Source organism: Colobus angolensis, unplaced genomic scaffold (assembly GCF_000951035.1).
Source record: "Colobus angolensis palliatus isolate OR3802 unplaced genomic scaffold, Cang.pa_1.0 Scaffold34, whole genome shotgun sequence".
Lineage (NCBI taxonomy): Eukaryota > Metazoa > Chordata > Mammalia > Primates > Cercopithecidae > Colobus > Colobus angolensis.
The window spans coordinates 2,642,426-2,656,810 of record NW_012116710.1 but is presented as its reverse complement, the minus strand read 5'-3'; the positions used below and the strand labels follow the sequence as shown (position 1 = coordinate 2,656,810).

The following is a 14,385-nucleotide window of genomic DNA, read 5'->3' as shown; positions in this document are numbered from 1 at the left end:
CTGGTCTCAAACTCCTGACCTCAAGTGATCTGCCTGCTTGGATTGGGGTTACAGGTGTGAATCACTGCACCCGGCCCCCTTGTTTTTTTTTTTTTAAATAAAGTTATAACATTAGGAGGGAAAAAAACACTTTAAAAGTAGTTCTGTCAACTATTTTGGGGGCTGTGGGCCAGTCATTTAATCCATCTGAACCTCAGTTTCCTCTGCTGTGAAAGGGTGATACCCTCCCTGCCCTGTCCATCTCAGTTGTTACAGGGATTATGGAAGAAGTTATATGTAACGTTAACATAAGAAATCTAAATATCCAGCTAAAGTGTAAAGGGACATTATAAAACAATCTTTAAAAGAAACAAAGAAACTATATATATATATGGCTTATGCATCACTAGCACTTCGGGTTTCTGAAGCCCTAACGTGAAATTTCACGAAAGTTGCATTCCATGGAAGTTTGCTTCCATGATGAATTTTTTACTTTGTACTCAACTCCTGAAAAAGAAACTTCCTGGGTTTTCTTTTTTCCTCCTACGGTTTTGCAGCGGCCGGGCTGCTTCCTGTCAAGAGCCACTCTGCCAAGCCCCCGTCTCTAGAGTCTCTCCCCCTCCCCTTTCTCTTTCTTTCCAACACTTGCTACATTGAGAGGCTGATCCTGTGCAGAAGCCCTCCCTGCCTCGGCTGCGCGGCGCAGTGAGCATGCTCGGCCTCCTGCGGGAAGAGGAAGCGGCCGCATAGGAGTCATGCCAAGCATAGCCCGCATGTCAGCGCTGCCGGCTTGCAGCGGGCTGTGAGCGGGGCCGGCGCCGCTTTGTCCTAGGAAACGGGCAGCGCTCTTCTCTTTTTCACTCTTTTCCATTTCCAGGAAGGACTTGTAAGGACTTCTGAAACGCTGTTTTCATACTCGATCGGGGATACAGTATATACACCGTCTACTAGTAAGCCCTTGAAGGGTTTCGTGTGAGCTCGATTTTTTGTGCCTGGTTTTTTTTTTTTTTAAACTTTTGCATACTTTGTTTTGATAGTCTGAGGCTGGGCCTCTGCCTTTGTGAAGTTGAAGAGCCAGGAGCTACTCAGCAACAATTCATTTTTGAAACTTAACTCTTTTGGAGCGAAAGCAAAGAGCTGGTTTTCTTTGCTAGCCCAATAAATGCTATTTATGAAGATGGACCTGTTGAACTATCAGTACTTGGACAAGATGAACAACAATATCGGCATTCTGTGTTATGAAGGTAGATGTCCTGCTGTAGAATTACTGCCAGTTGCTCGTCTCGGCCACTCCTCCTCAGTGTGCTGGGTGCCTGCCTTCTAAGCGCCTGCTGTCCTTTTCGGGGCTGTAGGGCGCTTGAAAGGCCGGCGTTTCTTAGGTTCGGTTCGGCACCGAGTGTGTTCGGATCGCAGGCTGCGGGGGGGGCTGGACGGGGAGGCGGTGAAGTAGAAATCCTTCAAAGTTTGTTTTATGCTTGCAACGTACTCGCGCCTTACATTTTTAACTCTTTAAAATGTATGTTTTTTTGATTTCCGTTAATATTGTCTTTAGGGGAAGGACTTGTAGGACGCCGGTAAAAGTTGAGCCACTGTTTGGGGGAGGGGCTCGTAAGGATTGCACCGTCTACTGTACCCCGTTGTGGGCCACAGCGCCCTGCATCTCACGGAGGGGGAGCCAAAGTTACAGCGAGTTTCTGTGCTCGCGAGTGAGTGTCCCAAACAGCGGAGAATGTCGCTCTCCCGCGTGGGGCTGGAAGGGCACAGTGTCAGCGAGCACAGGCCGGCTCTTTGTCTCGCTGGCGCTTCCTGTGCAGCCCGGGGAGCGCTGACATTGGGGGGTGTTCCTCGCGCTCTGCTCCCTGTGGGAGCGATTACACAACACCCCGACCCCCAGCCTGCCCTGAAAAAGAGAAAGCCGCGCTCAATTCTTATTTATTACCTCCTCCTGCCCGCGAGGTGCTTCCCCCACTGTCTTGTATTTCAAGCTGTCTCTGGTAGCAGTAAGAGAAAAATCTATTTCTTAAGCGGTTGGAACATCTACGTGCGATTTGAAAAAGTGGCAATGGCCTGGGTCTGCCGCGGAGAGGCATCTCCGGGGGAGTTCGGCCTGGCAGGAAGTGTATTTTTTGTTGTAACCACACACACATCCGGGACTCTTCTCTTTCTCATTCAGCAGAAGCAGTTTCCATTTTTTCTCCAATAATACACGGGACATTTCTCTTGAAAAAGAAAACAGCTACAAAAACTTGGGAGGGTAATTCACTTATAATTTTTAGTCTAAAAACTTAAGGCCTGTTTCCTAATCAGTTGAAAACTTACCCTTTCAAGAATATTTTTCCCCTTCAAGAATATTTTTCCCCTTCAAGGGAGAAAAAAAAACCCTCATTCGCGTTGTTTTTTAAAACTCTATGGATAAGGATCTCATATTTAACATTTCTTAAAAAGGGTATTTGTTTTTCTTTACTCCTACTAGTTCTTGCTATGAGAATTTTGGTGAATTGCTTTCTTTGCATCTGATGTATTAAGTAACATCTTGCTTCTGAACTCACTTTAAAAAGGTAGAGGACTTTAGAAAGCCATAAGCAGCCATTGCTGGGCTTGTTTGCTGTGACATTCACACATTGCAGTCAGGGTTTTGTTTTTGGTGTTTTTTTAAACCATCCCCCACTTCCCCCAACAAGAAAGAAAAACTTTTGAGGCAATTTCTGTTGTATTGTCTTTGCCAACAAGTAATATGATATTTTAAAAACAAAACATAATGGCCTAAGAGAGAAATATAAGATTGTAGGGAAATTGATACCAGATACCAGATTAATTTTTCCTGTCTCCGATTGGTGAGGACCAGCTTATGGACAGCAAGCCCAGGACGAGTTGTTGTGTAGCACGCAACACACAGGAAACTACAGTGCTCTTCTCTTCTCTTCTCTTCTCTTCTCTTCTCTTCTCTTCTCTTCTCTTCTCCTCTCCTCCCTCGGTATTTGGGAGGAAGAAACTTTGATTTTGAAAGTTGAGTAGCTATATGGGATAATGGACTAAAGTCTGTTTGGTTTAAACATCTGCTCCTATTTTCCTTATTATGAGAGTTAACATTATTTTAACACCAGAATAAATATCGAGGAAATGAAGGAAAGCACAGCAAAATTTGAGTGGTGTTTATAGTGAATTGTTGATGTCCTAGTGGTTTTCTCAGTGTAAACACTGCACACATCTGGTCTGAACTCCAGAGGGTATTTTGAAGATGGGCATAAATCATACAGGGGATTTTTTTCGTAAGAAAAGTTGGAAAGATTATGGTTCTTTTAAATCCAACACTTGGACTTGGAGAATATTCGTTTTAAACATATCAGCTCCCCAGCATTCCAGGGAAGTTGTTTGGAAAATGGAATGTACTGTTGGTAGGCAACATTTGATTTCATTTAGGGCACAGTCAAGTTTCATGCCCCTTAAGAATAAGGGACAAATTAATTTTTTGACGTTTTAGTTTTAAAAATTAAGATGCGGATGGTTAATTATTCTTACCAGCTAAATTATACCATATTCCTTAGTTGTATGAGACACAGCTCTACTCAAAAATAAACCATGTGTCTGGTTTTTTTTTTTTTTTTTTTTTTTTTTGAGACGAAGTCTCACATTTGTCCCCCAAGCTGGAGTGCAATGGCGCGATCTCAGCTCACTGCAACCTCTGCCTCCCGGGTTCAAGTGATTCTCCTGCCTCAGCCTCCTGAGTAGCTGGGATTACAGGTGCCTGCCACCACGCCTGGCCCAAGATGGGTTTCACCATGTTGGCCAGGCTGGTTTCGAACTCCTGACCTCAGGTGATCCACCCGCCTCAGCCTCCCAAAGTGCTGGAATTACAGGCGTGAGCCACTGCACTCAGCCTGTGCCATCTTTCTTAAATCTCTCTTGTGACTTAATACGCAAATAGATCTTTTTAGTTGTTTACCTTATAGCATACAAGGTCTTCCTTCCTGACTGACTCCATATTGCTTAGATGTGGACTCCCTCCTTGGTAACTGCTTCCTGGCTCCTGCCCTCCACCATAGTTGTCTGCAAGAATAATTGAAAAGAGAATAAAGGGAAAAAGTTAACCACAATTAGCAGGTTTGGGGTGGGAGAAGGAGAAGTTAGGCAGAGGGCCGGAAGAATCGAAGTCTGGCTAACTTCTGGGAGCTAACTAATTACCTTCACTAATGATGAGCAGATTAGCAGAACTGTGCTTGTGCTAATGTGTTCAGAACCTCATGGCTTATTACTACCATACTCAGCAGTTAACCACTGCATCATTCATCACCCCACTGAATACTCAAATGATACCCACTTGAAGCCCAGTTTTGCCTCTGTCTCCATGAAAAGGTCACAGGCCAACCCCAGCCCTCATTTTTTTTCCCTCCTCTGAACACCTGAGAATACCTTGCTGGACTGGCAAAAGCTTCATGAAGGCAAAGCATTCTCTCTTGGTGACCATTGCATCCCTGAATCCTAGCACAGGGTCTGAGTGGGCTCTCAGGAAGTGGTTTAGAATGAAGGCTGACTCAAAAAAAATCAGTGCAATCTCTCAATGGCAGCTGTAGTTGCTACTGTATAATTTAACACTTGATTATATACTGCCTTGTATTCTCTAATTATCTAATTATTGCAGAGCTATCCAGGGCCTCAGACATCATCTAATACCTTTGCCTTGTTTTCACCAAGGAAAGTGAGGCTCAGAGAGGTAAACTCTTTTTCAGAAAGTTTATTTAGAAAGTTTGTGGCAGGATTGAATTGAATTTTGACTCTTCTATGAATCTCCTATGCCGTACTGCCTCTCCAGAATTATTTCATGTCTTTTTTTTGAGACAGAGTCTTGCTCTGTTGCCCAGACTAGAGTGCAGTGACGCCATCTCCACTCACTGCAACCTCTGCCTCCCGGGTTCTAGTGATTCTCCTGCCTCAGCCTCCCTAGTAGCTGGGATTACAGGTGCCCTGCACCATGACCAGATACTTTTTGTATTTTTAGTAGAGATGGGGTTTCACCATGTTGGCCAGGCTGATCTCAAACTCCTGACCTCAGGTGATCTGCCTGCCTTGGCCTCCCAAAGTGCTAGGATTACAGGCGTGAGCCACTGCGCCCAGCTTATTTCATGTCTTATCTCCTCATTAGCTCCGTGATGTTAGGGTCATGCCCTGTCCTGGGTGCCCTCACAGCCTAACACGAGGATAACACCCTGGATTACAGTGCACAGTCGAGCCTCTCCCACTTCTCCTTGCTCTGAAGCCAGTTGCTGGTCCAAATTCCCAGGCTGTTGTGATGTTGGGGAAAGGGTAGGTGAGACACCTCTGAGTGAGCAGCCTCGCTGGAAGGTGCTCTTTGTGTTGCTCTGGCACTGGTCTTGCTTTCCTTTTGTCTGCCTGTGCAGAGGAGGAGGCCTGCGTGGGTGCCAGCCCCAGAGCCAGTCCCCAGGGAGCAGGGATAGGGATAGGGACAGGTTAGACTACTGGCTTTCCTCAAGATGGCTGTCGCTGCACTGACATCATCCCTGGGGCTGAGATCTGGGCCTGCCAAACGTGCCCTGGCTGGCTGGGGCTTTACACTGCTGGTAGCAATACTTTAATTATGGGTTAAGAGCCATTAGTGTGTAATTTGGTGGAAGAATTCTCTCCTTTTAATTTAATAGCGTGATTTATATTGGGAGAAAGTAGGAATACATTGCATTTGTGATCCTCTCAAAGCTTAAGAGCGAATTATTCCGACTTCACGTTTTAGAACGGTTCATTGTTTTAAACACAGTTATTCCTTGTTTCATCACAGGCAACTTTTAAGTTAATTTTCTGGAATGGAAGGGAAGACGCACACTGGAGAGTTGCTGAGTTCACTGAGACCCTTGTGATCTTTTGGTGTCCGCCAGTCTAACCACCAGTGGTTGAGTGGAGTCCTGGCTTCATTGTTCTTTGTCTAATGAGCTCAGGCATCAGGAAACTTAGGAGGCTTGGGTAGGTGAAAAGGCCACAGCACAGGGCCATTTCATACCCTCTCCTGGTCCCCAGCCCTGCATATCAAGTGACGAGCTCTTGATCTGGGATGTGTTCTGAGGTAGAACATCTGTAACTGTTTTGCTGTGGAAAGTCATTTTACTTTAGCTTTTTACTTGCAGGAAAGGATAGGCAGTGGGGGCAGGTGGGGGCTAGGGAGGAAGAGGGAGACAGAGAGAGAAAGAAACTAGGAGGAGCTTGAGTAGTAAAACATGCCCAGGTGAGCCCAGGAGCGCTGCGAGAGAGCTGGCGTGGCTGCTGTCTTTCTCCTAATTACAGTTTGTGAAGTAAGATGTGATTATAACCCTCCTTCCTTCCAGCTCCCACCCTTGTTTCTCAGCCCCCTTCTTGAAAGATTATTGTACTTGGCTGTTTATCTCTTGGAGCCTACACTTGCTCCTTCTGGAGGCCAGGTTTGTCTTCCTCCCTCCTTCCTTCCTTCCCTATTGTCTGCGTGGCCTTGTATTCCTAGGGTGCCTGGATGTGTTGCTGTGAAGATTTTTTAAAACATGCGGTAAAGATAGAAAGCAGTCCTCCTTGGCAAGTGAGGCGATTCCAAACTTCTCAATATAGTTTAGTTCTCCCTGTGAGGATGTTGCAGAAAACTGGATTTTTTCAGGAAGAAATTAGATCCAGATTTAGCACTTACGCGGGTACACAAATATATAAAAACAGTTGGACCAGGGAATGTTTCTGGCGATCTTTGTCATCTCAAAGTATCTGACGTTTATTCAGTGGCGGTTTCTATTTAGTGGTATTTATTATTGCACAGTTAAGCTCATGGCAACTATTTTTTAAGACTTACATGGCAGGGCACGGTGGCTCAAGCCTGTAATCCCAGCACTCTGGGAGGCCGAGACGGGTGGATCACGAGGTCAGGAGATCGAGACCATCCTGGCTAACATGGTGAAACCCCGTCTCGACTAAAAAATACAAAAAAAACTAGCCGGGCGAGGTGGCGGGCGCCTGTAGTCCCAGCTACTCAGGAGGCTGAGGCAGGAGAACGGTGTGAACCCGGGAGGCAGAGCTTGCAGTGAGCTGAGATCCGGCCACAGCACTCCAGCCTGGGCGACAGAGCGAGACTCCGTCTCAAAAAAAAAAAAAAAAAAAGACTTACTCTGCAACACATTTGTAGTCCAAAACAGGTTTCTCTCCATCTTTTATTTTTTAATGAACTCATGTGTCATTTTCCACCCCCTGACTTCTCAACAAAATCCTAACCATGACTGCTTATTTTTAAAAGCAGGGCCTGAAAATGATATTGCTTTCTTCATTTGCTCTCTTTTTTCCTTTCTGAATGTTACATGTTCTGTAAGTTTGAAGGAATTATTTTTGTCATGTTGCTTTGCTATCTTGCCTTTTTTTGCATTTTTTTAAATTCTGTAGATTGTTTTAATTTCAAGGTATGTATAGAATATGTTTTAATCCTATCCATGTGAATCATGACTAGTTGAAAGAATGTTTATTTACTCTAAATAAAATAGAAAACCTATTAAAAGTCCTCTTTAATGTGTTGCTATGCATAGGGTCTTTCCAAACTCTTAACATTTCACTCTTTTGTTTGCAAAGTCTGTAAACATGACAAACTGAAATATATTTAGCAAGTGATTACAGAAAACTTAGTACTAGTACCATTTTGTTATCCCAAATCCATTCTGTTATTAAACATTTATGGAATGCCTATACTCTACTAAGGAATGTATTAGGGATTGATCTCTCATCATGTTTTATAACAAAATATACATACAGAAAAGTGCATAAAAATGTGTTTTTTATGTTTAGAGAAATGAACAACCCGGTGATGATGGCCAGGTCAAGAAATAGTGAATTGCCCCTTCCAGGTATTATCTTTTGATCAGATCCCTCCCAACCCCAAGAGATCACCACAATTGTACCTTGCTTTTCTTTATACCTTTACTACCATGTGTATAATTCTAAACAAATTCTAGCTTTTTTTTTTTTAACCCTGTATAATGGGATTCCTGTATGCCTTCTTTTGTATCTTTTTTTGTGAGATCTTTTAAAGTAGTAGTAGTACAGACATCCTGCGAGGTTTTTTTTTTTTTTTTTCCATGTGAAGCCAGTATCTCTTCAAGTGTGAGAACTCTTGGCTGTGGGATATACAGACATTATATACAGATAATATATGTCCTAGCCTCCCTTCTCATTCATCTGCAGCTCCACTGTTTATTAAACAGAGTTGGTGATACTTTGGGAAGAACTTTTTTTTTTTCAGTTAGTGTTTTGTTCACATTCTTCACCACCTGTTGAAGCCCTCCCACCATCCATGGTGTAATGGAAAATTAGGAGAAAATTCTGCACAGTTTTGGAGAATGCAACGTGGGGGACACTTCTGGAGATAGATAGCTTACTTAGGGTCTGAACAGCAACTTTCTTTCTGCATTAATAAGCAATTTGCTTAAAGGCTGAGACATGTTACAAGTCAACTTTGTTGCTGAGCCAGGTTTCTTTGGATCTTAATCCAGGGACTTTTGGATACATAGAAAAAGCTTAAATTGCTCCAGTATCCAAACAGTACCCTATATTGTGTAGAGATGGCTGTTACAGAGCAGCACGTTTCTGAAACAATACTCTGCATTATGCACCATCTAAAATTGTGAATGAAAAAGAATTACTCATGTATTGCTCTTGATTTTTATTTTATATCTGTTTTGCATGAAAATAGTTGACTGTTAATTCTTCTTGGCTAATGATTTGATTTTAATAGAGTGAATTCCAGACTTTAATGGTTTGATGCAGATGTGCTCTGCCAAGCAATTTAGCAAAGTTGTTTACACTACCCATAATCCAGCTGGAAGACTCTATACTTCTTCCCTGATAACAGTTAACAGAGTGATGAGTGCAAGTTTCTGGACATTTTCCCCTTTGAAAATAAACGCATCTTCCATTATGTGGCACACTACTATTACAGTGACAAGAGATTAATTTAAAATTTTAGTTTAATGTCAGCCGTTGTTTTTTTTTTTTATTTTTCCATTTTCTTCCCTTCTTACTAGGCAAGTCTTTTTAAACTATTGTTTTTCTGATGAGCCACTGATAAGCTATTGGCTGACCCCAGAAAGAACCTTTGTTTTATTTTCCTGCTGAAAAGTTATGACCTCTTTGCTAATGCTTAAAATCACCCACGAGAATGATCTGGTTCACTTTTTAAGGAATATGTAATAGAAGCTGTGCCAGGCTTTAAGTTCTACTGAGTAGAGGGTAAAGGGAATGGAAAATAGCTGTCATTCTCAGTATAAACCTTATGTGCAGTTTTCTAGCACAGCTCTGCTGAATTCGAAATTCGGAGCAGTTACCACCAGTTTCTGGAGACCAGGCTGGGAGACTTTTTTCTATTAGAGGCTTCGTACCAATAAAAGAGGGCTGATACTGGTAGGGGACAAGGTAAAGTTCCAGAACTCACAGTGGACATCAAGCATTGCGCTCTTGGTGTTTGATACAGTACATATAGTATTTGGTTCTATATTTTGTCCAGTAAAGATAGAGTGAGTAGGAGAGGACCTTCTTGTAGAGCTGGAAGAATCCGCTCTACATCTCCTTTAAGGAGAAACTAAAAGAACCACATGTTGCTTCCCTGCCTGCAAGCTCTTCTGAATTCATCACCATTCATGTTCCTTCCTTCAGGGGCAATGAAGGCAGTTTGTTCTGTTGGTGCTCACAGATCTCTTTCTGTTCTGATACCCTCCTCTTCCTCTCCTGCTTCTTTCTCTTCATCATGTGCTTCTATCCAAGTCTCTCCCAACTTTAAAACAAAAACAAACCCTTCCCTAAATCTTGTGTTTGTTCCAGCCATTAGACTGTATGGTCCTTGCCATCCACGCTTTTGGAAGAAGGCCAACTCACCTCTGCTCCCTTTCTGCCCTTTCCCTCTTAATCTGCTGTCCTCTGATTTCTGCTCCAACAACTCATTTGAATTTGTTTCAGATATGGTCACTAAATGACATCCTAGTGGCAAGTTCAATCTTTTTTAGTCTTTACCTTAATCTCTTTATGCCACGCAGTACTGACTTTTTCCAAATTCTTAAATTCTTGCCTCCCTTTGCTCAAGTACTGAGTCCTGGCCAGGGGTGGTTGCTCATGCCTGTAATCCCAGCACTTTGGGAGACTGAGGCAGGCAGATTGCTGAGCTCAGGAGTTTGAGACTAGCCTGGCCAATGTGGTGAAACCCCGCCTCTACTAAAAATATAAAAATTAGTTGAGCATGCTGGTGCATGCCTGTAATCCCAGATGCTCGGGAGACTGAGGCAGGAGAATCACTTGAACCCCGGGAGGCGGAGGTTGCAGTGAGCCGAGATCGCCCCACCACACTCTGGCTTGGGCAACACAGTGAGATTCGGTCTCAAAAGAAAAAAAAAACAAAAACCTGGAATAAGATTCCTTCAGGAATAAGGTGCTGGTGCACATATGGTGAGCAATGCCAATCAACAGGGGCTTGATGGAGCTCCTGGGGGTGAGTAGGCGGGCATAAAAGGGTGTGCAGGCTGATGAGCACTAAAAACAAACTTTTGTTGCAGTTTGAGAATGGACTGGAAGGGAATAAGAGATGAAATAGTAATAGGAGAGGATGTGAACCTGTTGCACTGGCTTAGGCAAGAGATAGGGGTGAGCCAAATTCTGGCAGTGGCCACAGAGGAGAGCAGTGGATAGATGTGTGAGATCCTTAGGGAGGAGCCTGGCAGGGCTTGGTGATGGGTTGAACAGCGGATGAGGGAGAGGACATAGGCGACACTAAGGGTGCCTCCCAGGTTTCCAGCTCGTACAAGCGGATGGGTGGTGCTGCCATCTGCAGAGACAGGAAACACAGGAAGAGGACTAGTTTCTGGGGTGAGATCATAGGCTTAGCTTTGGCTGTGTTGAGTTTGAAGGCTCTTTGAGATTTCTAAGAAGAGAGAAATGTTAGAAAATTGGGTATATGGTTCTAGAGCTCAGGAGAGGCTGCTGCTGGAGATATTGGATAGAGAATACTTGAAGCTTTGAGTGAACATGGTCACCTAGGGGCAAAGGGTAGAATAGGTTGAAGAGGTCTTAGGAACTCCTCTCTTACTAGGTCTCCGTTAGTTTTCCTCTTAATTGCTAAAATAATCTCTAAACTGCTCCCTGCCTCTAATCTCATCTCCTTCTAGGTTTGCATCTGTAATATTACTAGAATATCATTGCTTACCTCTTCAGCCTTACTTTCCATGTTCCCTCACACCCTGCAGTCCACATAATGTGAAACTACTTCCTGCGAGTAAGCCTTTCTGCCTCTATCTGAAATCTCCCTGCTCCTTTCTCGTGGCTTCTATTAGTCCGTCAAGGGCAAGGGCTTCTTCTGGAAAGTGACCTTCCTCTCCTCTGCCTTCTTTTCTTCTTTTTTTTTTTTTTTTTGAGACAGTGTCTTGCTCCGTTACCAGGCTGGAGTGCAGTGGTGTGATCTTGGCTCACTGCAACCTCTGCCTCCCAGGTTCAAGTGATTCTCCTGCCTCAGCCTCTTGAGTCGCTGGGACTACAGGTGCCCCCCACCACGCCCAGCTAATTTTTTGTATTTTTAGTAGAGATGGGGTTTCACCGTGTTGACCAGGATGGTCTCGATCTCCTGACCTCGTGATCTGCCCGCCTCAGCCTCCCAAAGTGCCGGGATTACAGGCATGAGCCACCCCTCCCGGCCCTCCTCTGCCTTCTTGGAGGGATTAGGTATTTGTATTTTCATGGCATACTGGCATATTTCTGCCATGGAATTTATCTTGCTGTGTTACCTCCCTCCTCTGGCTTACTCTAATTTCTGGGAGGGCTAGGATTTTGTCTTGCAACTCCTCGTTCTTCACACCAGGCAAGTGTTGTCACCTTATGAATGAATCTACTCTAGTGTCTTTTCACTAAAGATAAACATTGCAATTGTGTGACTAGCCCAAGGATACTCAGCTAGTTGGTGATACAAGTGAGTTTCTTAATTCTTAGAGGCAGGAAAGATAGCTGGAAAAAGGAGGAATATTAATAAGAGGGGAAGAGAGAAAGAAAAAATCTTTAGGACTTAGATTCTGTAGGAAAACTTTTGAAGTTGGCTGCTTGATTACAGAGAGCTGCCCTTGTTCGTCTTGCTTTCTGGTTACTTGACTTTGGACAGTCTGCTAAATGAACTGATCACTGATGGGAAAATATTTAATATCCATTATGTGCCAGGAACTGTTTTATATGCTGGGGATATGGCTGCTAGCAAAACAGACAGCAAGATCTCTGACTTTATGGAGTGTATATTCCAGCAGGGGAGACAGATGAGCAACAGGTAAATAAAGAAGATAATTACAGGTTATGAAGAGTCTTATGCCAGGTTGATGTCTGTTAGTTGATTTACTGTTCAGAGTGACTATATCCAAACATGAAAAGGAACTGCTTTTATTTTCAAACTTCAGAATATAAATTTGAGAGGATGATTTATTTTCCCCATGGTCTTGTGAAGGATTTTAAAGTACATTAAGGAAACCTGTAGAAAATTTCTTTGGAATCTTACGAGTGTGGGATTTTTTTTCCTTGGTCTGTTAACTATGGCCAGAGAGTTGGACTGCCTCACTCCATTGTATCTGTCGCTATACTGGGAACTAGCAATTATTGAAGTATTATTAGCCTTTTTTAAAAAGAAAGATTAAATGGTTCGTCTTGGGTCTTAATAGGAATGAAATATGTGCAAGATTTTTAAATTCAGTGAATTTTATTTTTATTTATTTATTTTTGAGACACAGTGTTGCTCTGTCTCCCAGGCGGGAGTGCAGTGGCACGATCTCGGCTCATTGCAACCTCCGCCTCCTGGGTTCAAGCCATTCTCCTGCCTCAGCCTCCCAAGTAGCTAGGACTACAGGTGTGTGCCACCACATACGGCTGATTTTTGTATTTTTAGTAAGACGGGATTTCACGGTGTTGTCTGGACTGGTCTTGAACTCCTGACCTCAGGCAATCTGCCTGCCCAAAGTGCTGGGATGACAGTTGTGAGCCACTGCGCCCGGCCAAGTTCAGTGAATTTTAAAAGGCTTAAGAAGTTGATGGATTAGTTGTATGTTCTGAAAATTCTCTGGTCAGACCTAATGCTGCCCTGAATAGGACAGACACTACAGCACTCCAAGGGGGATTTCTGATTATGAGCTCTGACCTCATGATAGTGGAGTACTTAGCGAGGGCTAGATAAAATGCAAACCTTGGGCTTAACTGGGATAATGGACTGGGGTTTTCCACCTGTTATGTTTTCTTCCTTTATTTTTGTTGAGGCATAATTAATTATGATGAACTCCTAAGGGTATAGCTTCGTGAATTTTTTCCCCTATGTTTTGTCAAACATAAAATTAGATCAAGTTAGATTTTTAAGTGTTTCCCATACGTACAAGAGGAGAGTTCATGGACTGGGAGACCTCAAACCCAAAAATGTCACAGTCTCAGTTTTACAGCAGTTACAGTGCAGTTTAGAGCATAAAGGAGGAATGATTTGACCTTTCTCGTGAATGGCTGTTATGTATATATCCTGAAGTCAGACATCTGTTCAAGCTGATTTGTTGTTAGCTGATGGGTTTGATCCTTATCAAACCTTATTTTTGTCCTTATCTACTGATAAGGACAAAAAAACTCAGATTTGTGTTTCTTTTATATTTAGGTTTAGTGTTTGGGGAAATCAGGATGACTTAAGTTTTGGTTATGAGTGGTTGACCTTAGGCTGTCTAAACTGTGGCCTCCATTATTCTGTATTTATTGTTAACAGTCTTTTTGATTTGGGCTGACTACCCAGATCAAGAGGGAGAACATTCTTATCACCCCTGAGCCTCCTCGAGCTTCCTTACCAGTCATTACGCACATCCCCCAAAGAGAACCAATGTTTTGGCTTCTGTAGTCATAGATTAGGTTGGCCTGGTCTTGAACGTCATGTAAAGTAATTTGGATCCAGCTTCTTGTGCCGAACATAGTGTTTCTGAGATTCATGCATGCTGTTGGAGTGGTTTGTTCTTTGGCATTGTCGTCTTATGAGTATACCACAATTTGCTTATCTCTTCTAAACTTAATGGATGATGTTTTAAGTTTCCGGTTTTGAACTGTAATGAATGAAGTTGCTCAGAATTGTTTATTGTGGTCATATATATATATATAACATAAAACGTATGATTTTAACCATTTTAAGATGTACACTTCGTTGTACAATCTCTGAATATTTTTATGCAAGCTTTTTGTGGACATATGTGGTCATTTCTTTTGGGTAAATACTTAGGAGTAGAATTGCTGGATTATTGGGTATGTTTAACTTTTTAAGAAACTGCACAACTGTTTTCCAAAGTGATTATAACATCTTATTCTTCTACCAGCAGTGTATAAGCATTTCAGGAACTCTACATCTTTATTTATTTATTTTTTATTTTTGAGATG

The 14,385-nt window shown here is 42.9% G+C and overlaps 1 protein-coding gene across 5 annotated transcripts in view; it reads left to right on the top strand.

Moving 5' to 3' along the window:
* The window catches only part of VGLL4 (vestigial-like family member 4), a 165,102-nt gene that overhangs the window by 76,330 nt on the left and 74,387 nt on the right, over positions 1-14,385 (top strand). Inside the window, exon 1 of one of the 5 annotated variants that reach the window (XM_011952304.1) lies at positions 354-1,223. The exons of the other annotated variants lie outside the window; for them this stretch is intronic. Coding sequence (XP_011807694.1) covers positions 1,142-1,223 — 82 coding nt within the window. The 5' untranslated portion in view covers positions 354-1,141. Of the gene's footprint in view, positions 1-353; positions 1,224-14,385 lie in introns of those variants that run through there. 5 annotated transcript variants of the gene reach the window in all.